The sequence below is a fragment of the Dipteris shenzhenensis genome, chromosome 24 (assembly GCF_047967505.1).
Source record: "Dipteris shenzhenensis isolate YYH24624 ecotype China chromosome 24, Dip_SZ_1.0, whole genome shotgun sequence".
NCBI classification, from domain to species: domain Eukaryota; kingdom Viridiplantae; phylum Streptophyta; class Polypodiopsida; order Gleicheniales; family Dipteridaceae; genus Dipteris; species Dipteris shenzhenensis.
Window position 1 is genome coordinate 19936498 of NC_141619.1, and position 25509 is coordinate 19962006.

General features: G+C 40.2%; 1 protein-coding gene across 1 annotated transcript in view; it reads right to left on the reverse strand.

The window, feature by feature from the left end:
• Positions 1-4863: 4863 nt before the first annotated feature.
• Positions 4864-25509, reverse strand: part of LOC147886340 (uncharacterized) — a 30567-nt gene continuing 9921 nt past the window's right edge. The window contains exons 2-3 of the mRNA XM_087395227.1: positions 5199-5459; positions 4864-5114 (exon numbers count right to left, since the gene is read on the reverse strand). Of these exons, the coding sequence (XP_087251353.1) occupies positions 4864-5114; positions 5199-5459 (512 nt within the window). The remainder of the gene's footprint in view (positions 5115-5198; positions 5460-25509) is intronic.

A 25509-nucleotide genomic window follows, 5' to 3' on the forward strand; every position in this document is an offset into this window, starting at 1 on the left:
AGACCAAATCTTGCGTGGATGTAGGTCTAGGGTAGCCTAAGAATCGTGCAAAGTTTCATCCCCAATAGATAAGTCCACGTGCGTATTTGGTTAGTACGTGAGCCATTTTTCATGTGTAGTCACTAGTAGGGATTGTAAAAATATACGCATTATATCTTCCACATGGCACATACCAAATCAGTTGGAGACCCAATCTTGCATGGATGTAGTTCTAGGGTAGCCTAAGAGCCGTGCGAAGTCTCATCCCCAACAGATAAGTCCACGTGCGTATTTGGTTAGTACGTGTGCCATTTTTCATGCGTAGTCACTAGTAGGAATTGTAAAAATGTACGCATTATACCTCCCACGTGACACATATGAAATCAGTTGGAGACCAAATCTTGCGTGGATGTAGGTCTAGGGTGGCCTCAGAGCTGTGTGAAGTTTCATCCCCAACAGATAAGTCCATGTGCATATTTGGTTAGTACGTGCGCCATTTCTCATGCGTAGTCACTAGTAGGGATTGTAAAAATATACGCATTATACCTTCCACGTGGCACATACCCAATCAGTTGGAGACCAAATCTTGCGTGGATGTAGGTCTAGGGTAGCCTAAGAGCCGTGCAAAGTTTCATCCCCAATAGATAAGTCCACGTGCATATTTGGTTAGTACGTGAGCCATTTTTCATGCGTAGTCACTAGTAGGGATTGTAAAAATGTACGCATTATACCTTCCACGTGGCACATACCAAATCTTGCGTGGATGTAGGTCTAGGGTAGCCTAAGAGTGGTGCGAAGTTTCATCCCCAATAGATAAGTCCACGTGTGTATTTGGTTAGTACGTGCGCCATTTTTCATGAGTAGTCACTAGTAGGGATTGTAAAAATGTACGCATTATACCTTCCATGTGGCACATACCAAATCAGTTGGAGACCAAATCTTGTGTGGATGTAGGTCTAGGGTAGCCTAAGAGTCTTGTAGAGGTTCATCCCCAATAGATAAGTCCACGTGCGTATTTGGTTAGTACGTGCGCCATTTTTCATGCATAGTCACTACTAGGGATTGTAAAAATGTACGCATTATACCTTCCATTGGCACATAGAAATCAATTGGAGACCAAATCTTGCATGGATGTAGGTATAGGGTAGCCTAAGAGCTGTACGAAGTTTGATCCCCAACAAATAAGTCCACGTGTGTATTTGGTTAGTACGTGCACCATTTTTCATGCGTAGTCACTAGTAGGGATTGTAAAAATGTACGCATTATACCTTCCATGTGGCACATACCAAATGAGTTGGAGACCAAATCTTGTGTGGATGTAGGTCTAGGGTAGCCTAAGAGTCTTGTAGCAGTTCATCCCCAACAGATAAGTCCACGTGCATATTTGGTTAGTACGTGCGCCATTTTTCATGCATAGTCACTAGCAGGGATTGTAAAAATGTACGCATTATACCTTCCATTGGCACATACGAAATCAATTGGAGACCAAATCTTGCATGGATGTAGGTCTAGGGTAGCCTAAGAGCCGTACGAAGTTTGATCCCCAACAAATAAGTCCACGTGTGTATTTGGTTAGTACGTGCACCATTTTTCATGCGTAGTCACTAGTAGGGATTGTAAAAATGTACGCATTATACCTTCCATGTGGCACATACCAAATGAGTTGGAGACCAAATCTTGCGTGGATGTAGGTCTAGGGTAGCCTAAGAGCTGTGCGAAGTTTTATCCCCAACAGATAGGTCCATGTGTGTATTTGGTTAGTACGTGCGCCATTTTTCATGCATAGTCACTAGTAGGGATTGTAAAAATGTGCGCATTATACCTTCCACATGGCATATACCAAATCAGTTGGAGACCAAATCTTGCATGGATGTAGGTCTAGGGTAGCCTAAGAGTCGTGCAAAGTTTCATCCCCAATAGATAAGTCCACGTGCGTATTTGGTTAGTATGTGAGCCATTTTTCGTGCGTAGTCACTAGTAGGGATTGTAAAAATGTACGCATTATACCTTCCACGTGGCACATACCAAATCTTGAGTGGATGTAGGTCTAGGGTAGCCTAAGAGTGGTGCGAAGTTTCATCCCCAATAGATAAGTCCACGTGTGTATTTGGTTAGTACGTGCGCCATTTTTCATGCGTAGTCACTAGTAGGGATTGTAAAAATGTACGCATTATACCTTCCACGTGGCACATACCAAATCAGTTGGAGACCAAATCTTGTGTGGATGTAGGTCTAGGGTAGCCTAAGAGTCTTGTAGAGATTCATCCCCAACAGATAAGTCCACGTGCGTATTTGGTTAGTATGTGCGACATTTTTCATGCATAGTCACTAGTAGGGATTGTAAAAATGTACACATTATACCTTCCATTGGCACATAGAAATCAATTGGAGACCAAATATTGCATGGATGTAGGTCTAGGGTAGCCTAAGAGCTGTACGAAGTTTGATCCCCAACAAATAAGTCCACGTGTGTATTTGGTTAGTACGTGCACCATTTTTCATGCGTAGTCACTAGTAGGGATTGTAAAAATGTACGCATTATACCTTCCATGTGGCACATACCAAATGAGTTGGAGACCAAATCTTGTGTGGATGTAGGTCTAGGGTAGCCTAAGAGTCTTGTAGAGGTTCATCCCCAACAGATAAGTCCACGTGCGTATTTGGTTAGTACGTGCACCATTTTTCATGCATAGTCACTAGTAGGGATTGTAAAAATGTACGCATTATACCTTCCATTGGCACATACAAAATCAATTGGAGACCAAATCTTGCATGGATGTAGGTCTAGGGTAGCCTAAGAGCTGTACGAAGTTTGATCCCCAACAAATAAGTCCACGTGTGTATTTGGTTAGTACGTGCACCATTTTTCATGCATAGTCACTAGTAGGGATTGTAAAAATGTACGCATTATACCTTCCATGTGGCACATACCAAATGAGTTGGAGACCAAATCTTGCGGATGTAGGTCTAGGGTAGCCTAAGAGCCGTGCGAAGTTTTATCCCCAACAGATAGGTCCATGTGTGTATTTGGTTAGTACGTGCGCCATTTTTCATGCATAGTCACTAGTAGGGATTGTAAAAATGTGTGCATTATACCTTCCACATGGCATATACCAAATCAATTGGAGACCAAATCTTGCATGGATTTAGGTCTAGGGTAGCCTAAGAGTGGTGCGAAGTTTCATCCCCAATAGATAAGTCCATGTGCATATTTGGTTAGTACGTGTGCTATTTTTCATGCGTAGACACTAGTAGGGATTGTAAAAATGTATGCATTATACCTTCCACGTGGCACATACGAAATCAGTTGGAGACCAAATCTTGCGTGGATGTAGGTCTAGGTGGCCTAAGAGCCGTGCGAAGTTTGATCCCCAACAAATAAGTCCACGTGCGTATTTGGTTAGTACGTGCGCCATTTTTCATACGTAGTCACTAGTAGGGATTGTAAAAATGTACGCATTATACCTTGCACGTGGCACATACCAAATTAGCTAGAGACAAAATCTTGCATGGATCTAGGTCTAGGGTAGCCTAAGAGCCGTGCAAAGTTTCATCCCCAACAGATAAGTCTACATGCGTATTTGGTCAGTACGTGCGCGAATTTTCTTAGTCACATTTTTAAAATGTCCTAAAGCATAAAACACAATTACAACATTACTACTAATAAACAATTTTTTGTTTTACAAAAACAACAAATCCCATTGAGAAGACAACGGACATCATATATAAAATAGAATCTAATACAATGATGTGTATGAACATGTATAAAACCATCCTAGTGAAATATAAAATATGAGTCCATGAAAATTACAATGGTATGATCACACAGTGAGCCTATAGATACATATTGAATATAGAAATATGTAATCAACTAGTGATACCCAAAAAAAATCTATCTGATCAACTGATGATCCCAAAACTATGATATGTAATGTGCTACTCCTCAGGATCGGCTCTCATGCCAATAGTTGCAAGTATGCTCTCGTGATCCTCCACTAGAAGGTGCCATCGTGGAGTGGACGTCGCCTTGCGAGTGCGAACATGACTCAAAGTAATCTTGATTGCAACAACAAGATGATAATACATGTATGCCTCCTGATCCACCATGTACTCCTGGAACTCAATATAGCGACCACGCCTCTGTATTTGCTAAAAATAGTGGCCACCTACGATCATGCTATGAGCATTGAAGTGCATCCCATGCCCATCCGCTATATCCTCATTCAGCACACTCTTCACCATAGAGCATCGCAACAAGTAATAATCCACACCCTCCTCATTGCCCTTCGAAGCAATGACCGCGAAGATATGACCAATACACAAAATATCTGTAAGCTGGTCATAATCTCTAGAGGAATTGAATCCCACATCCTGATCATCATGTACCTCCTCCCAAGGCTAGAAGGGAGAAAGCACCCACCGTGCCCATGGATCGGCCCATGGTATCATGGAGCACCCTCCCCAATCATCATCAATGCATGCAGAGCAAAAACATGCAAACCGTCGAGAAAAGATCGTGGGGTGAGACTCACCTATGCTCCTGATGGAATGGAAATCAAGAGTGCCAGACATTGAATGACAATCAAAAGGCCTAGACCGATCCAGACTCCCAATGTCCACACACCAAAAATACCAGCTCACCACCCTATCGTCACACGACTGAAAGGAGGACATAGCACTAGTGGATAAGTGCTGGCTGCACCACCGCACCACATCATGTGCATCCTTGAAGTGATCAGCACTGTGATGCAACTGGTATCGACCCAAAGCATGCTTCACACAAGCACCTGCAACATCGTGCTCTCCCTTACCTTGCCCTGTCTCAAAGTAGCTCCATGTGATCGGAATGCCTGTCTCACGATGCCATCTGTAGAACTGATAAAACTATCTAGCAGATTTCAATTGACCACCACAGCCGTCTGACCAGAGCCAGTACCGCTGCCATGTGACACCATGATCCCTCAAGAAACTGTCATGCAAAGTGAAGCAATGCTGCACAAAATGGGCATCATGTGATCGATCATCACTAATGTAGAAGTGATACTCTCGCACAATGACACGTGAGTCCATGGTGCTATTAATGTCATCCACATGAGCCTGTGCATGACGATAGCTAATGTGCACAAATATAGCAACTTGCAATATGGCATTGAAAAAAAATATGACTATTGAAATAATTCAATATAATGAGGCCATAAAAAAACCAATAACTCAATCACACGTCACCTGTTCTGAGAAATAATACTCCGATTGGATCTCATGCTGTGGTGCAAAGGTATAATTCTCTGCAAAGTCCACCACTGAGACAACCACCCCTATAGGAAATGTCCTCAAACATGCACGGAACTGATGATACTCCCACTTCACAGTGTGCGAGTGGTGTATGTACTGGTACAGCTTCCCTAAAAAATTGTCAATGAATACAACACGTGGTGTCTCCTTCCCCACAAGCTGTAACCTCCTCGATTGTGCACCACCATCTAATGTCAGGGTACTGTACTCGTACTACTGCCAATGAACCATATGCATGTCACAAGTATCTACTGCAACTCGTGGCACTCTAGCAAAGTCACCACACAAAGTACACTTGCCTTCCACACAATCAAGGGAGTGGAATAAAGCATCGCCATCTCGTGTACACAATATGGAATGAATGAAGTCATGCGGGCTAGTAGGAACCACTCCCCTATGACCATCAAGGGAACGGAATACGTCATACATCAATCCAAAATCCACATGGTAGCGACAATAGCATGTGTCACGCTCCTGAGAGAATCGCACAAACCATGGCTCCAAGAGTTAAAAACGGTGCCAATAAAGACCATTCAGAGTTTCAAAAAGCAAAAATGGTATAATCTCAAAGAACTTTATAATGGTGCCAATAAACACCTTGCAATAATTACAAAGATTTTTTAAGCAAACACCTTCAAATGACGTATCTTGAAGGAGAGGGAAAGAGAGGGAAATTTGTTTTTTTAAATTAAAATTAAAAATTTTACTTTATTTTATTTTATTTAATTTTGTTTTGTTTTGTTTTATTTTATTTTATTTTGTTTTGTTTTATTTTATTTTTATCGTCATCCATCAGATATGCTTTGGATCGTAAAATATGCCAAAAACTCTATTTATCACTAAGTGTTGTGCACAATTGCCAAAGAATAATATCAGAGGTGTGTTATTCAAATGCCCTCATACATGATGGGCACAATACTTTTCATACATGTCAATACAACCTATGTTGAGATGCGTGCAAAGTATTGTGTCCATCCAATATGCTTTGGATAGTCAAAGTCGGCACAAACCCACTTTTTCATCAAGTATTATGCACAACTGCCAAAAAATAGTATTTGAGGTGTGTTATTTAATTGCGCACAAACCTGATGGGCATGATACCTTTCAATCATGTCAATTTAACCTTTTTTTATTCTTGTGCCAAGTATCATCGTCGGATATGATTTGGATGGTCAAACTCACCACAAATCCTATTTTTCACTAAATGTCGTACACAACTACCCAAAAACACGCTCTGGATGTGTTATTCAAGCGTGCACACACCTGATGGGTATGATACTTTGCACGTGTGTCAATAAAACCTATGTTGATCTGTGCGCAAAGTATTATGCCCATCGGATATGGTATGGATGATCGAAGTCACTAGAAACCTCGTTTTTCACCAAGTATTATCCACAACCACCATTAAATGTATCTGAGGTGTGTCATTTGAATGCATTCATACTCGATGGGAATAATACTTTGTGCACACATAAATATAATATATGTTGAGTCACGTTCAAAATATCATGCCCACCAGATTTGCTTTGGATGGTCAAACATGCCATAAACTCCGTTTTTCACCATGTCATGCACAACTGCCAAAAAATAGTATATGAGATGTATTATTCAAATGCTCTCATATTTGATGGGCGCGATTCTTTGCACATGTAATAATATAATATAATTAGAGATGCATGAAAATATCATGTCCATCGAATATGCTTTGGATGGTCAAACATGCCACAAACCCCATTTTTCATCAAGTGGTATGCACAATTGCTAAAGAATAGTATTTGAGGTGTGTATTCAAATGCACTCATACCTAATAGGCACGATACTTTGCACAAGAAGAATGTGCAAGATGTCATGCTAGGACAGCTCAACACAATCAGGACATCGAAAGAAGCATGGGATATGTTCGAATCTCTCTACGAGTCAAAGAACATATCCAGGATTCTCACATTGAGAAACCAGATCAACTAGAGTTTTTGCAACAGCAGCAGGAAGCTGGTCATGCTTATGTACTCCAGATAAAAGACTACAACAATCAACTTGCAGCAGTAGGAGAGACTATGAACCCCACAGAAATGGTTCAAGTACTCCTGAATGGACTAGGAGAGGGATACGAGAATCTAATCCAAAGTATTGTTATCCAACGACCAATTCTCACACTGGAAGAACTTCAGTCAGTCCTACTTGGTGAAGAACTCAGGACTCAGGAATTCAAAGCCATGGTAGAAAACCAGACAAGCAGAAAGATCAAGGTCATGATATCAGATAGAGGAGGTGAATACACATCTTCAGCATTCATGAACTTTTGCAAAAATCATGGCATTCAAAGACAATTCACATGTGCAGATAATCCTTAGCAAAATAAAAGGAAGAATGGGACTTTAGCAAAATCTAGTGCTAGAGCAATGCTTAGTGAAAAGCATCTTTCGAATCAGTATTGGGCAAAAGCAATAGCTACAGCAAACTACTTGCTTAATCGGCTTCCTACCAAACCGATACAAGGTATGACTCCTTATGAAGAATTCACTGGACATAAGCCACACATTGGGCATCTTCGCATGTTTGGTTGCATAGCATATGCCCACATACATGATGATCATCGTAGGAAATTGGATGCAAAGTCATGCAAATGCATCATGGTTGGCTACAGTGAAGAAAGCAAAGCATACAAATTGTATGATCCCATCAACCACAAAGTCATTATCTCCAGAGATGTAATCTGTGATGAGGAATCAGAATGGAAAACCTCACCTACATAGTAGATAGAAGCATCAACTTCATAGTCATCTATAGAATAGGTTGATGAAGAAGAGCAAGAATTGCCAGAAACACCCCAAGTAGAGCCACAGCAGCTCAGATGGTCTACTAGGGAAAGCAGACCTCCAGCTAGATTGACATATGCTCAGAAAGGCAAAGCAATTCAGGTGGAAACCACCAACTATGCTCTTATGACTACCATCATGGCTACAGAAGAGCTAGTGTACTTCAAAGATGCAGTAGATAAGCCACAATGGCAAACTGCTATGAATGAAGAAATGGATTCTTTGTATAAGAATAATACTTGGGAATTATGCGACCTTCCACCAGGAAAGAAGGCCATAGCAAACAAATGGGCATACAAAGTGAAGTACAATCCAAATGGAAGTATTCAAAAATACAGAATACAGAGAAAGTCATCCACAATTGCATGGATATTGTGACAGTGACTATGTCGGAGATCATGAGACCAGGAGATCGACACAGGGATATGCATTTTTCCTTGGTCAAGGTGCTATATCATGGTTGTCAAACAAACAGCCAACTGTTTCTTTATCTTTGACTGAAGCAGAATATAGAGCACTCACTATAGGTACATGTGAGGCTATATGGCTCAAAAGACTATTATTAGAAACAGATTACTTTGATGAGTTAAAGCCAACAACAATATACTGTGATAATCAATTGGCTCAAGCATTGGCCAAGAATCTAGTATATCACTCCAGGACAAAGCACATTGATGTCAAAAAGCACTTCATCAGAGAAAGAGTGTTACTTGGTGACATTACACTGCAGCATTGTGATAGCAAAAAGAATGTTGCAGACATCTTTACCAAACCAATTAGTAAAGAGCTATTCGAGAAACACCGACTAGCTCTTGGTTTGGCACAGAGGAATGACATTCCCATTAAAGGGGTGTGATGGAATGTAATGTTCAGTCCTTTGATTCCCCAGAATCATCATCTTGAGGGAAGGCCTACCTCATGATGTTGATCTTGAGGGAAAGTGTTGAGAGTTCACGCTCAACATCATGTGATCACGTGTGCATAGCACCATCATGTGATCATATGTGCATAGCACTAACCTTATAGAGTGCTATAAAGGAAAGGGTTAGATCCCCTAACCCTAACCCTAAATGGGTTTGTATATATTCTATTTTTTCAACTAAATCTAGTGTGTATAGTTAGTCATTTGTGGTGTGCTCTCTAGTTGTGCCCTCTCTCCTCATCGCCACTCTTCTCCTCTCACCTCTTCATATTTTGTCAAATGTGTATGCAAAATAATTTGACCTAGAATATATTTGAGGAAAAGGAGGGGGCGGGAAGGAAGCTCTTCAATTATTTATACCTAATATATATATCATGACAATAAATAAATAGAAAGCTGATAGTTTGTAAACATGTTGGGGGTTTGTGGGGTTGAGGTTGGGAGGGGTTGAGAAATTAATTAATAATTACACTTTTAAAAGGGGCTAAGAAATTAAATAGAAGGGGGATTAATTTATTGAAATTATAGGGGGGGGGAAGTGGGGAGGGAGGGTTGGGGAATTAGGTAAATGGGAAAATGAATGTGTGTGTGTGTGTGTGTGAGAGAGAGAGAGAGAGAGAGAGAGAGACAGACAGACAGACAGACATAGAGCTACATTATTTAAACAAAATGTGTGTGTGTGTGTGTGTGTGTGTGTGTGTGAGAGAGAGAGAGAGAGAGAGAGAGAGAGAGAGAGCTACATTGTTTAAACGAAATTAATGTGTGTGTATGTGTGTGTGTGGCCCAACCCCCAACCCTAAGGGTGAGACCACATGGTGGGGAGTAAACCCACCATGTGGAACTTATTCCCCACCTAGTGATAGTAAGTGAATAAAAGTGGGTCTATATGATTATTATCAAAATGAAAAAATGATGCCACTTATTCCCCACTTAATGATAATATGTGAATAAAAGTGAATCTGTATGATAATTGTCAAAATGAAAAAATGGTGCGATTAGTAGATACTGCAGATCACAAAATGACTAGGGATTTTATCCATGCCAAAGAAATATCCAATGGATGAGAATTAAATGTATGGTACTAGTTGGGAAATGAAATTGTGTGTTTAGATTAAAAAGTACTATAAGTAGTTGAGCCATACAATTCATTCCATCAATTGGATAAAAAGTCAAAAAAGAAAAACATATAAGGAAAAAATGTTTGAGACATCCAAGTTGAAAAATGCAACTAGGGCTTGTAACAAAATTAAGAATTTTTAATAATATTGAGTTTGACAAACATAATATTGAATAAAAATGTCGAATCCTTAGGCACTTCAAGTTTTGAGGTCAAGGTCCACTTACCTACCACCATCCGAACAAACTAGGTGTGTGAACATCATGGTTATGTTCGGGTAGATAGGTAATGCATGTTTCCTTGGCTTGTTATCACTTTACCTAGGAATATAGACAACCATATGGATTCTTAGATAACTAAAAAAGTTGAAGTCGCAAGTGAAGTTTATGTCACAATTTGAGTAAGGACCAAATGAGTGCATGAGTTGAGAAGGGACTAGAGGAGGTATGGGATGATTAGTGGGCTTGGTGTGTGGGGTGGTTAAAAAGAGAGTGTAAAGGGGAGATTTCATCAGAGGTACATAAAAGATTAATTCATAGTTGGGGAGGTATACATGTGTGTTTGTGCATGTGCACATGCGCACATGTGTGTGTGTGTGTGTTTGTTCATACTCCATTGTAGAGGCATTGTCTTGATCATGGCACTAAAGCCGAATGAGTGCTTCATGTTGTTGGCACGAGCATTGCTAATCCATTCGGTAGCCCACCTAGAATGTGCATGGTGAGTTGTGTTGCAATTTGTGAAGCATTTGTGAATTTGCTTCCATTCAATTGAGTTTTCAATCCATGGATTGCCACTCCTACTATTTCAAGAGGTGTAAACAAGGCTTTTCAGAACTCGAAGGAAAAATCTAGTCCCCACGGTGACTTTTTTTATTTTTCTCTTTATCCTATCCAGTTTTTTTCATATTTTCTTGCCCATGCCCAACTCCCGAGGGATTTACAAGAGGAAATTTATAATATCACGTGTGTACAATAGGTTTTTTTTTTAAAATGAGGCATAAGCTTATCCATTAGGGATGGGGGCCCTTTTTATTTTTTCCCAATATTGAATTTAAGTTAGGGGGGCCATGCCATATTTAAGAAGGGGGGACATAGTATAGGCTACTTTGGGTAATTAGTCCAAACAAGTTTGGTTTTGTGTATGGTTTCAAATTGTCATAGGGAAAGTAATATAAATTTGCTTATTGTGTAATCTAAATGCTTGAGAAAGAACGTAGATTTAAGGAAAGGGGGGGACATAATAGAATTTTGGTGGTATGTTATAAGCTTAAATAGGGGTGTTTTATCATCCTATGTGGATCTTAAATAGGGGGTTCTCTTGAAGTTCATGCATGCAGGTGACATCCCACTTTAATGAAGAGTGAATCCTCCTGGGCCCAACTAAAAAGAGAAAAAGGAAGGACAGATACTAGGGACAAAGAGATCTCTCTAGAAGACATGAAAGCTCTCTTAGAGAACGACCACAACTTTGCATATTGTGTCATCCTTGCAAGGATGGCTGATGAAGCTCAAGCTTAGTACATGTTCAGAATTGACAATAGTGTCAAGGGAATTACACAAGTTGATTAAAGAGAAAGCTCCATAGTGGAATGACCGTCTTGAACAAATTATAATTCTTTTCATAAGTTTGAGTTCTTCAAAACTTCAAAACAAAGAGACCAAAGTGATAGATTGTGAAAAGATATCAAGCTTAGCTTTAGTTTCATCTGTGCCAAAGGACTTTTGCTATTCAATTATATTGGAGAGGATGAATGACCAAGTAATAGTAGCTACCAGACAAGTGAACATGAAGTCAGCTAATATGTAGGTTTTTAATATTGTATATGCTATTTGTTATTATGTAGGTTCGGTTATTATGATAATCAAAGAATTTTTTTAGCTATTTGTGCTTGCATAATGCAAACTTATGGGTAGGCTTGCATTCAATGATGGCTGGCTATAGGACACAAAACATGTTCCAAAACCCAACAAGCATTGCCTCACTTGCATTTGACACCAAATTATGTGCTTCAAAGTTTTATTTTCATTATCTGAAGCTAATGGACTAAGGGTCCTTATGGAAATTTTGCTATAGGATAGAGGAAGTGCCACTGTAGATGTGTTATTTCATATTCTTGCTCTTTGGTGAGTCTTCCTTTGGGATTGAGACAATAGACTCTAGGAGGAAGTGTGGCTAGGTATGTGGATTATCCCAGAGTTTGTGTATTCTCCACTGTGCTACAACCTAGCACTTACATCAACAAGATGATGGATTTTAGGAGTGGAAGCTATGATTTGGATGTTAGCTTCTAGTGGATCTTATGGGATGATTCATCTTCCAATTGCTCTATTGTGAACAACACAACTATCTATGCATGCACACATGCAAGAAAATTGGTGCTTATTTCATTTGTACTTGGCCCGATGACTATACTGGAGATGGTTGTGTGAGCTTCTTCACCACTCACATCCACTCAATCAAAACTTTGCAAACAAGGAGCCAACCATATAATAATAGTTTAATCACAAAGGTATGCTACTCTAGGACTTTTGGCATCCATTTTAATTGCAACATGTAAAATGGGTGCATAGTCTTTGCAAGACATTGGTACAACACCAGGTGTAAGATCATAGACTTGTGCGTACATGTTTGGGTCAACCTCCTTGATTGACCACTGTCAAGACTTTGGTAGGGCTTCCTCTTGCCATGTTTTTTTGAGCAAAAGTTGCAAAACATCAATTTACTCCATTCCACATTGAGGAATGAAAGAAGCTATACAGTGGGAGGAACTAAGGGCATCTGTTCCATTTGAGATCTCAGGATCCTTGATATTGCCAATGTATATACAAGCAAATCTCATTCCCTTCAAGGTGGACTCAATCTACTTCTATATATAACAATAGTAGATCTCTAAGAATCTCCTATTGTAGGCATTATTTCTTCTGAGAAAGCAAGGGCAAAATTTTTGTCATGATATACATAGATCACCTTCTAAGTATGTTCTTGAATATTTTGTGTATTGTCCTCTTTAGAAGGAGGAACTCTTCTTTCTGTCATGATGTACGTAGATCACCTTCTAAAGTATGTTCTTGAATATTTTGTGTGTTATCCTCTTTAGAAGGAGGAACTCTTCTTTAGATAGAGAAATTCTTCTGTGGAATATGTATACATGAGATGGCTCTAATAGAGCCAAGATTTTCCTATTTACACACATTTTTTAGTAGCCTCATGTACAATCTGTGCACCCCCCAGATCAGTGGGAATTGCTTAACTATACCTTTCAAGATATTTAGTAGTGTAAGTGGATTTTTTAAAGCTTTATTTGATCTCCACAAATTTCCATGTAGTTACAAGAAGGAATGAATGAATTACTATTGTGGGACCAAGCATGATTTGCTACATTATGCCATATACCCTATAATGCAAGCATGATTTGCTCTACATTATGCTTCCCTAAAGAGAAGTTCCTTTACAACCCTTCCCCCCTATCAAAAATTTCTTCCCTTTCATATCGTGAACTTCATTCCTATCAAGAGAAATTTATATGAGAGGAGGAAACTCTAGTTCTCACTCCTTCCCAACCCATCCATTCCTCCCAGTCTTGCTAAGAGTCATCATTTATTCCCATCATGCCTTCCATGTAAGGATTAGAAAGGATCCCTTCTTCATCTAGCTATCCTCAATGACTCAGTATAGCCTACAAGAGAAAATCGTGGCACGAGAGTTTTGTGTGGAGTTCCAGGGAGCTTATATGAGTGATGAATAGGATTTAAGCTCTATTTTACCTCATAAGATTTGTTGGTCTGAATAAATGGTTCTACACAATAGTCTCCTTTACAAACATCTGGATGAAATTGCAAGTGACAAAATAGTTGCCAATGTGAGGAAACTATGAGCCACATTCGTAGTGCTCTTACGCTTTGGACATTTATTACATGAATTTGAAAGATTGGAAGCTAGAGGTACAGTGGCAGATGTCATCGTCAATATGTTATACGTGTTTGGAATGAGGTTCCTAGTTTGAGTGGCAGTAATGATGATGGAAGAAGGTAATATCAAAATTGAAAAGTTCAATAGCAAGAACTACCAACATTGGAAGATGTAGACTGAGGATTATCTATACTAGAAGGATCTTTTCTTGCCATTAGGCAGGATTGCAAAGAAGCCAATGAGTATGTCATTCAAAGACTGGGAGGTTTTCAACAAAAGGCACTAGGAACAATATGACTATTTTTGGTAGCATCAATGGATTTCAATGTTATTTAGCATAAGACAACAAAGGACTTGATGAGCATGCTACATACATTGTATGAGAAACCATCAACTTTTAGCAAGGCATTTCTCATGAAGAGCCTATTACATCTAAAGATGTCAGGAGGTGCATCTATAGTTGATCATTTGAATGCATTCAATACAAATCCAAGACAACTAAGATCTGTAGGAGTACACTTTGATGATGAGGTTTGAGTTCTTCTAATTTGTGCTCATTTCCAAAAATTTGGGATAGCTTGGTCATGGTTGTACGTAACTTTGTTTCTGGGTCAAAAAATTTAAAGTTTGATTATGTTAGTGGTGTTCTCCTTAGCAAGGAAATGTAATGGAAAAGCACAGCTAAAATATCAAGTAATGCTTTGACTCTTGAGAGGAAAGAGCCTAGGACATCATGATAAGTCAAGAAGAAGAAAATACAAATCCAACTTAGGGAACTTGGAGTGTTGGAATTGCAGGAAGAGGACACCTTAAGAAAGATTGTTGGTTGCAAAAGAAAAAGGAAGGAGATGGACAACAAGAGAATACGTAGGAAGAAAATGTAGCAGGTACTAGTTGCAAGATGCCTTAATTACTTCATTGGATACTATCATTGATGCATAGGCAGTGGACTCAAGGGCTTCATTTCATGCTACACCTCATAAGACATATTTTCAAGACTATATCCAAGGTGATTTTGGGGAAGTTCATTTAGGTGATGTGATGAAGCATTGAAGGCTATTGGAAAGGGCAAGGTGTTGATAAATTTGCAGAATAGAAACCAATAGTTGTTAAAGGAGGTAAGGCATGTTCCTGATTTAAGAAGTAGCTTAATTTCAGTAGGACAATTGGATGATAAAGGTTGCACAACCACATTTGTGAGAAATTTGTGAAAAGTCACTAAAGGGCCAACGGTAATAGAAAAGTACCCAAGGTAGTTACACTATATTGATGTATCGAAAATGCTTACTCCTCTATTATTGTAGCTTCTATAGAAGCAAATACAACTCTATGGCATCATAGGCTTGGACACATGAGTGAGAAGGAGATGTACATTCTTCATTCAAGAAAGTTGTTGGCATGTTTGAAGCAGGGTAATTTGAATTTCTATCAGAAATGTGTTTGTGGAAAACAGAAGAGAGTCAAATTTCTCTGAGTTGAAAAAGAAAAGAAAAGAGAAATGCTAGATCTTGTGCATACCAGTATGGGGTCCTATTGATGTGAAGATAGTGGGTAAGAGGGAAGGAGTCTCACTTGTGGCTTTCTCACATGCACAATGGGGGAATACACACAAAGGTGGAGGCTGAAAACAGTTTTCAGTTTTCCTCTTCTTAGTTGTGAAAAGCCAAAAGATCTCTAGTACAAAGAAATAGAAGAACCCTATATGTGGGTCTCAAACCAAACTCAACTAACTAAGGTGGCATACTAACTGAGCCACGAACTAGTGTAGATAAGGATAGCTGTCATCCAGCTATTATTCGTGGGCAGTGTACCAACCACATCTCTAGCTAACAAGTCGGTGACATAAATGCACAACGGTCACCCTGGCATATCGCGAGTGGAGCTCGATATCTCAACAATGGATGTATCATCTCTTGGTGGTTCTCACCATTCCATTACTTTTATTGAGAGGATGAAACTAGAAAAACTTGGACTAGTTGCATTCAAAGGAAATTTGATGTCTTTGAAACTTTTGAGAAATGGAAAGCTTTGGCTAAGAATGAGGCAAGAAATAAGTTGAAGGCTCTTAGTTCTAATAATGGAGGTGAATATTGCAGTGAAGAAGCTGATAGCTATTGTCCGTATAATGGCATTCTTAGAGAGAAGACAACTCCAAGAACACCACAAGAAAGTCTTGTGTTAGAGAGGATGAACAAGCATTGAGCATGCAAGGAGAATGAGACTACATGCAACGCTACCCTCACAGCTTTGGGCTAAAGCAATGAATACATTTGTTTACTTAATAATTCCTTGGATGGCACCTGGCATTCCAAAAGATGCATTGACAGGTAGAAAGGTTACTATTCTTTTCTGAAGGGTTTGGTTGTAAATCATTTGTCCATATTGATAAGGAATTAAGAACAAAACTTGAGGCAAAATCCAAGAAGTGCATCTTGATTGGATATTAAGGTATTGATTTTGGTTATTGTCTATGGGAGTCTGAAAGTAACAAAATCATTAGGACCAGAGATGTATTCAATGAGACTATTATGTATAAAGATCACTTGCAAAAAAGGAAGAAAGAAAATATAGACACAAAATACACAACTCTTGATGAAATCACAAGAGATGAAAATATGAAGGTTGCAAAACATGAGAATGTGAGACAATAACAGTAGGAAGAGCCTCAAATTTCTCTAAGTTCTACAAGGGTAAGTAGACCACCTGAGCGATTTTCTCCTTCTTAAATTATGTTTTGTTGACTAATTCTAGTGAACCAAAAATGTATGAAGGAGCAATGTAGGTAGAATCCAAAAAGGAGTGGGAGCAAGCCATGGAAGAGGAAATGGAAATTTTGCTACAAAACCAGATTTGGGAGTTGTTTTTCTTGCCTATGGGAAATATAGCATTGCAGAATAAAGTGGTTTACAAGGTGAAGGCAGAAGATGGAGGAAAAAGGAGGTACAAGGCAAGGCTTGTGGTAAAGGGGACTGCCCAAAACAAAGGTATAATAGACTTTGATGAAAGATTTTCTTCTGCTGTTAAAATGATTTCAATCAAAACTATTCTGAGTCTTGTGGATGTAGAAGACTTGCATCTTGCATAATTATATGTGAAGACAACTTTTCTTCATGGGGATCTAGAGGAAGAGATTTATATGTAGTAGCCATAGGGATATGAGGTCAAAGGAAAGGAGGAATTGATATGCAGGTTGAAGGAAAGATTGTGTGGTTTAAAGTAAGCTCCAAGGAAGTGGTATTTGAAGTTGGACACATTTATGGAAAAATAAGGTTTTAATAGATGTCAATTAGACCACTGTATTTATTCTTAGAAACTAGACAATGGCAGATATGTGATCTTATTATTGTACATTGATACATGCTTACTGCAGACTCTAACATGCAGGATATAAATGTTCTCAAGAGGAAGTTGGAAAACACACATGAAATGAAGGATTTGGGTGTTGCAAATCAAATTCGTGGCTTGAGAATGACAAGAGACAAGAAAAGCCACAAATTGACATCGTCTCAGAGTGAGGACATTAAAAAGGTATTGGAAAGGTTGAAATGCAGAATGCCAAATGTATTTCTACACCTTTAGCTAATTATTTTTTATTATGCAATTATATGTGTCCCAAGACAGGGGGAGATCATCTATATGTCAAGGGTTTCATATGTATCAACAATTGGTAGCTTAATGTATGCAATGGTATGCACAACGCCAGATATTGCACATGTAGTGGGAGTTGTGAGTAGATTTATGAATAATCAAGATAAAGAACATTGGATGGCTGTAAAGTGGATTCTCAAATATTTGAGAGGTATGACTGCTCATGCATTATGTCTTAAAGGGTAAACATTTGCTTGGGTGTAGCCAATCGTGGAACTATTTTCGGGCCATTTTGGGGCCACGACACGTTGCGCTCCTAGGGGAATATTTGAATTTGGCACAGACCTGTGCACTCATCGGACCTTTTTCCGATGTCACGAAGGCATACTGGTGTAATAATGAGATGCAATCTATTTGTTAAGAACACCTCATAGCTTAACACATGACATCTCTCCACTGCCTTGTGCAACATAGTTGCTGGCCTACTCCACTTGATCACTTATCATCGCGCAACCTTTGGCTATAGTTTTGCCACTTGTCATTAGACACACACCCATGCAGATCATTAAAATTGAACATTGGCTTGGAGAGACCAATGCGTTGGTTCTTGGCATACTTATTAGATGAAATATATCATTGTAAACATCGCCAGACAGTCTCTAGCCTGATCACCTGCATCATGCAACCTTTTGCCGCATCTTTGCCTACAACCCATTCAAATCATAGGTTGGCTTGGAGAGACCACCGCGTTGGTTTTTGGCATAATAATGAGATGCAATCTATCATTTTGAGCATCGCCCCAATGCACTCTCTAGCCTAATGACTTGTCATCACCCAAAATTCAAGGTTATCTTGGAGAGACAAGCGTGATGATTCTTGGAGTTATAGCTCCGTTACCTATTTTTATGTATTACATGAGGAGTTCTATGATAACCAATGCACTAGAAAATAGAAGGAGATCTATGAAAACCATGGCACTAGTTCTTGGAGCTATATATTTGTGTACCAAGGAAAATGTATTCCATTGTGTAACCAAGCAAAATGCAATTGATGATTTGGTGCATTTAGGCATATGTGGTCCCATGCCTACATAGTCATTAGGTGGGGATGAATACTAAGTGACATTCATTGATGATGCAACTAGGAAAGTGTGGGCTTATGATGTAGCTCAAAAGAGCGATGTGTTCCAGGTACTTCAGAAATGGTAGTCTTTTGTTAAAATTTAGTCAAGTAGAGTGCTTAAATGCCTATGGACTGACAATGGTAGAGAGTATCTCTCTCATTACTTTTAGTATGTCTATGATACACATGGGATCAAGAGGGAGCTCATGTCCTCTTGTAATCTAGAGAAAAATCTAGTTTCAAAACATATGAACTGCACCATTCTCCAATGCAAGTCTTTCTAGTGGTTTGTGGGGTCAGTAGACAATGAAGACTGCAGTGCATGTGCACCTAGTAAGAGTTTGTATGGTGGTATTCTAGAAGAGGCATGGAGTGGCAAGGAGCCCTCTTACTCTCACTTTCATATATTTGGGTGTTAGGCATATGAAAAATTGCCAAAAGAGCTTCGGAAGAAGCTAGATCCTGAGTCTAGGAAATGCATCTTTTCGGGTAATGGTGAAAGTGAAGGGATGGGCTATCGTCTTTGGGATCCAAAATCAAAGAAGATCATACAAAGACATCATGTGGTCTTCAATGAGAAGAAGATGCATAAGACACCCATGAGGGATGTGGGAATGAGGAGAATCAATTTCTAGGATATGAATCCACCTACATACATTGATAGATAGTTCCAAGTTATCCATGCATTGAATGTGCAAGAAATGGTGCCACCAGGTATTCCCATAGGTACACAATTAAGGGCAAATAATGGATCATCTATTGGTGGAAATGATGAGCCAAATGTAGCTGATATGCAAGCAGGACCACAAGCTCAAATGCCCTTGAGAAGATTAACTAGAATGTCTAGACCACCGAAGATATTTTTCTTACTGATTGCGGGGAGCCTTTTTGCTAAAGAGAGGCTATGCAAGTGAAATTATGCTATGTAGTCAGACAGACATGAGTTCCCTCATGAAGAATAAGACTTGGGACTTGGTTTCTTTTCCACATGGAAAGAAAGCATTGCCATGTAAATGAGTCTCCAAGATGAAGTTCACAGATGATGATGTGCCTAAGTACAAGGATTGTTTGGTTGCTAAAGGGTTCAAGCAAGAGAAGGGTGTAGATTTCGGTGGGATATTATCTCCATTTGTGAAGATGACCACACTTAGATGCATACTTGGACTTATGGGAGAAGAGGATATGGATGTGAAGAGAGTGGGAGAGAAGTAAGGAGTCTCACTTGCAGCTTTCTCACATACACAATGGGGGAATACACACAAAGGTGGAGGCTAAAAGTAGTTTTCCTCTTCTTAGTTGTGAAAGCCAAAAGAACTCTCTCTTAGTACAAAAGGAATAGGTGAACCCTATATGTGGGTCTCAAACCAAACTCAGATAACTAAGGTGGCATACTAACTAAACCACTAACTAGAGTATGTAAAGATAGTTGTCATCTAGCTAGTATTCATGGGCAGTGTACCAACCACATCTGCAGCTAACAAGTCGGTGATATAAATGCACAACGGTCACCCTGGCATATCACAAGTGGAGCTCGATATCTCAACACTCCCCCTCAAGCTCAATCCCAATTCCTGCACACCAAGCAGGTCTTTGAACTTGTGCAGCTTCTCTGCACCCAATTCCTTCATGAATATGTCAGCTACTTGGTCCTCTGTGCTGACCTAAAAAAGATCAATAAAACCTACTAGAACCTTCTCCCACACATAGTGATAATGCACCTCAATGTGCTTTGTTCTAGCATGATAGACTGGGTTATTTGCCAAGTGTATACTGCTCATGTTGTCACAATAAATGACAACTGGCCCATTTGCATACTGATGCATATCATAAAGTAGCTTACGCAACCAAGCTACCTCACATGCAGCCATTGCTACACCCATATACTCAGTCTCTATGCTCGACAAGGAAACTGTAGGCTATTTCTTGTTACTCCAAGTGACTGCAACACTCCCAAAAGAGAACACATATCCATTAGTAGACCGTCTATCAGAAATACTACCAGCCCAATCAGCATCAGTGTATCCATGCAACTATATGTGAACCCCAGTCTCATAAAATAGTCCATACTGCAATGTGGATTTCACATACCTCAGTATGCGTCTAGCCGCATCCAAATGCAATTTCCTTGGAGCTTGCATAAACTGACTTACCAACCCAACAGCATAGCTCAAATCTGGCCTGGTAATAGTCATATAAATCAAACTTCCTATTATGCGTCTGTAAATAGTAGGGTCTTCCAGAAGCTCACCTACATCTACAATCAGCTTCACATTCTGCTCCAAAGGAACTGAAATAGGTTTACAGCCTATCATCCCATATTTGGATAGCATGTCCAATCCATACTGCCTCTTCAAGAGCCATATCCCACTTGTGGATCTAATCACCTCAATGCCCAAGAAGTCACGCAGCTCTCCCAAATCCTTCATCTCAAACTTTTGCTTCAATAGCATTTTCACATGAAGGATATCTTCATCACTATCACCTGTGATGATCAAATCATCAACATAAATGACAAGCAGCATAATACCTTTCTCTATTTTTCTCACATAAAGTGAGAAATCTGCTGTGGAAATATGAAAGCCAATAGTGACAAGATACTGTCCTATCTTGTCAGACCATGATCTGGGTGCTTGCTTCAAGCCATACAAGGCTTTCTTCAACTTGCAAACAAACTCAGGATTAACAGCATGCACATAACCTGGTGGCTGCTCCATATAGACCTCTTCTAGCAAATCACCATGCAAGAAAGCATTCTTTACATCCATGTGATGTAAAGACCATCCCTTTGATGCAGACATAGCAATGACTGCTCTTACAGTTATCATCCTTGTAACCGGACTGAATGTTTCTTCATAATCAATGCCATATGTATGTGCATATCCCTTGACAACTAATCTTGCCTTGTATCTGATCACTGAACCATCTGCATTGTGCTTCACCTTATAAACCCACTTGCAGCCAATTGCATTCTTGTCTTTAGGCAAAAGCACCAATTCCCATGTAGCATTTGCTTCCAAGGCATCCATGGCTTTCTCCCATTTTTATTTTCCCATGGCTTGCTAAAAAGAAGTGGGTTCTGGTTCATGTATCACTTTGACCATATAGGCATAGTGAATGGCTGTAAATCCATCATATTTCAACCTATCCACAAGATACTTAACTTTGGTAGACCTATGCAAAATAGGCTCACTACTAGGTGCTCTCAAAACATCCCTTGTCTTCCTTACTCTAGGTGTAACAACAAAAGGAATACCCAACTCATCATCAAGGCTCTATTCTGAGCCACTGGATTCACCATCCACATAAGAGTGACCTGTATTCACATCAACCATGGGCTGATCTACTTTCTAAGAGTGCTCTCAATGGAAGCAAGAATGGAAGAAGGAGAGAGAGAAACAGAGAGCCACACAAGTTTTGGTGGGTGCAGTACCACCCTAATCTTCTTTCTCATTCATTTATATATGTCTTTGAGTATTGTACATAACCGGGGTAAAGGCACAGTGACCTTTAACCCCCACAACCTCCCACTTAAAGGACAATGTGCCTTTAAGGGAGAACAACCAGTGAGCATACTATCCAATGCCCATCAATACACGGCAATACTCAAACCGCTGACTAGGTAGACTCTTCGTCAGCATCTCTGCAGGGTTATCATCAGTATGAACCTTGACAAGCTCTATGCGCTTGTCCTCAAGTACCTCCCTGATGAAATGGTACCTGACCTCAATGTGTTTGGTCTTTGCATGAAAGACCGGATTTTGTGCTAGCTGAATAGCACTCATGGAATCACTATGCAATGTCGGTACACCTATATGAATCCCCAAATCTCCCACTAGCTGATCAAGCCACATAGCCTCCTTGCAACCCTCTATGGCTGCAACATACTCAGCCTCTGTGGTAGACAAAGCAATGCACTTCTGTGCACGAGACATCCACGACACTGCACCACTTGCAAAGGTGAACACATAACCAGAAGTGGATCTCCTACTATCCACATGCCCTGCATAGTCTGAATCTGTGTACCCAAGTACACGCATGTCTCCTTTACCAAAGCAGATGCACATCTCCTTGGTACCCTTCATGTACCTCATGATGCACTCAACTGCCTCCCAATGCCTCTTTCCTGGATACCGGCTAACAACTCCCACTGCAAATGCAATGTCTGGTCTAGTAGCTATCATAGCATACATAAGACTCCCAACCACTGATGCATAAGGAACCTTGGCCATCATGGCCCTCTCCTCTTCTGATTTGGGACTATCTGTATGACTCAGTTTCACATATGGAGGCAATGGAGTACTCACTGCCTTCCCCCCTCCATATTGAAACGCTGCAATACTTTTGTAACATACTCTTTTTGTGAAAGCCAAAGGAGTTTCCTACTCCGATCACGCGTGATGCGCATACCAAGAATATGACCTGCAAATCCCAAATCCTTCATATCAAAGGCCTCATGCAACTTGGCCTTTAATGCATCTAGCTCATAAGTATTCTTGCTAGCCAATAGCACATCATCCACATATAGTGCCAGGATTAGCAGGCTACTATCCTTAGCCCTTTTAGTGTAGAGGCAGTGATCAATTTCACTCCTTCTAAAACCCTGGGACCGAATAAAAGCATCAAACTTCTGATACCATTCTCTAGGTGCTTGCTTAAGACCATAGAGACTCTTCTTCAGCTTGCAAACTAAATGCTCTTTGCCCTTTTCTTCAAAGCCTTCCGGCTGCACCATGTAAATTTCCTCATGCAAATCCCCATGCAAGAAAGCTGTCTTGACATCCATCTGCATAAGCTCCATATCCTCTACTGCCACTAGTCCAAGCATGCATCTAAGTGTGGTCATCTTCACAACCGGAGAGAATATCTCATCAAAGTCCACACCCTTCTCTTGCCTGAACCCTTTAGCAACCAAACGGGCCTTGTACCTAAGCACATAATCACCTGTGACCTTCATTTTGTAGACCCATTTACATGGCAATGCTTTCTTTCCATGTGGCAAAGAAACCAAGTCCCAAGTCTTATTCTTCATAAGTGAACTCATCTTTGATTGCATAGCATACTCCCACTTGCGTTGATCCTCACGCATCGTAGCCTCTTTGTAGCAAGAAGGCTCCCCGCAATTAGTAAGCATCACATAGTCTACCCCTGGAACAAACCTATCAGAGGGTCTAGATACTCTAGATGATCTTCTCAAGGGCATTTCAGCTTGCTGTCCCACCTGCATATCAGCCACATTTGGCTCATCATTTCCACCAATAGATGATCCATCATCTACCCTTGATTGTATACCTATGGGAGTACTTGGTGGTACCATTTCTTGCACATTTGGTGCATGGACAGCTTGCTATCTATCAACATATGTAGGTGGATTTACATCTTGGAAAGTGATTCTCCTCATTTCCACATCCCTCATGGGTGTCTTATGCATCTTCTTCTCATTGAAGACTACATCATGGCTGCGTATGATCTTCTTTGCTTCTGGATCCCAGAGACGATAGCCCATCTATCCACTTTCACCATAACCCAAAAAGATGCATTTCCTAGACTTAGGATCTAGCTTCTTTCGAAGCTCTTTTGGCACATGTGCATATGCCTCACACCCAAATATATGCAAATGAGAGTAAGAGGGCTTCTTGCCACTCCATGCCTCTTCAGGAATACCACCATCCAAACTCTTACTAGGTGATCTATTGATCACATGCACTGCAGTCTTCATTGCCTCAGCCCAAAAACCACCAGAAAGACTTGCATTGGAAAGCATGCATTGCAACCTTTCTTGAATGGTATAGTTCATCTTTTTGTAAAGAATAAGAGAGAGAGATAGGAGACTCAAGTTCAGCTTTCTTCACAACACACAAAAGAGAGAGGACACAAGGTTGGAGGGTGAAGCCTTTCTTCACTTTTGCACACAACCATACAATAGAAGAGGGAAATACCCTATATGTCAAAACCTAGAATACGTGGTTCATATGTGAACCCAAACCAAAAACATACATGGTAGTCTAACTACACCACGAGTAAAACTAACATAGCCGGTGACATAAATGATAGTCATCCAATGATAGTCATCCAGGAGATGTATCGGGGGTAGAGCTTGATATCTCAACACTCCCCCTCAAGCTCAAATCCATCTCACGTACACCAAGCAAGCTCCTAAATCTGTGAAGCTTCTCGGTACCCAATGCCTTCGTAAAGATATCAGCCACCTGCTCCTCAGTGCTGACATAGACAAGATCAATCTCACCAGCTAGAACCTTCTCTTTCACAAAGTGATAATGCACCTCAATGTGCTTCGTTCTAGCATGATAAACTGGGTTATTAGCAAGCATGATGCTGCTAATGTTGTCACAATGAATGACAACTACCGCATGAACTGACTGTCCCATATCTGCAAGTAGCTTCCGTAACCAAGCTACCTCACATGCAGCCATTGCTGCACCCCTGTACTCAGCCTCTATGCTCGACAAGGCAACTGTTGGCTGCTTCTTGCTGCTCCAACTGATGGCACCACTCCCAAGGGAAAACATAAAACCACTGGTAGATCTCCTGTCTGAGACACTACCAGCCCAGTCAACATCTGTGTATCCATGTACCTGTAATGCACACCCAGCTTCATAAAACAGTCCATAATGCAATGTGGATTTCACATACCGCAGTATGCGCCTAGCCGCATCCAAATGTGGCTTCCTCGGTGCCTGCATAAACTGACTCACCAGCCCCACAGCGCATAGCTCAAATCTGGTCTGGTTATAGTCATATAA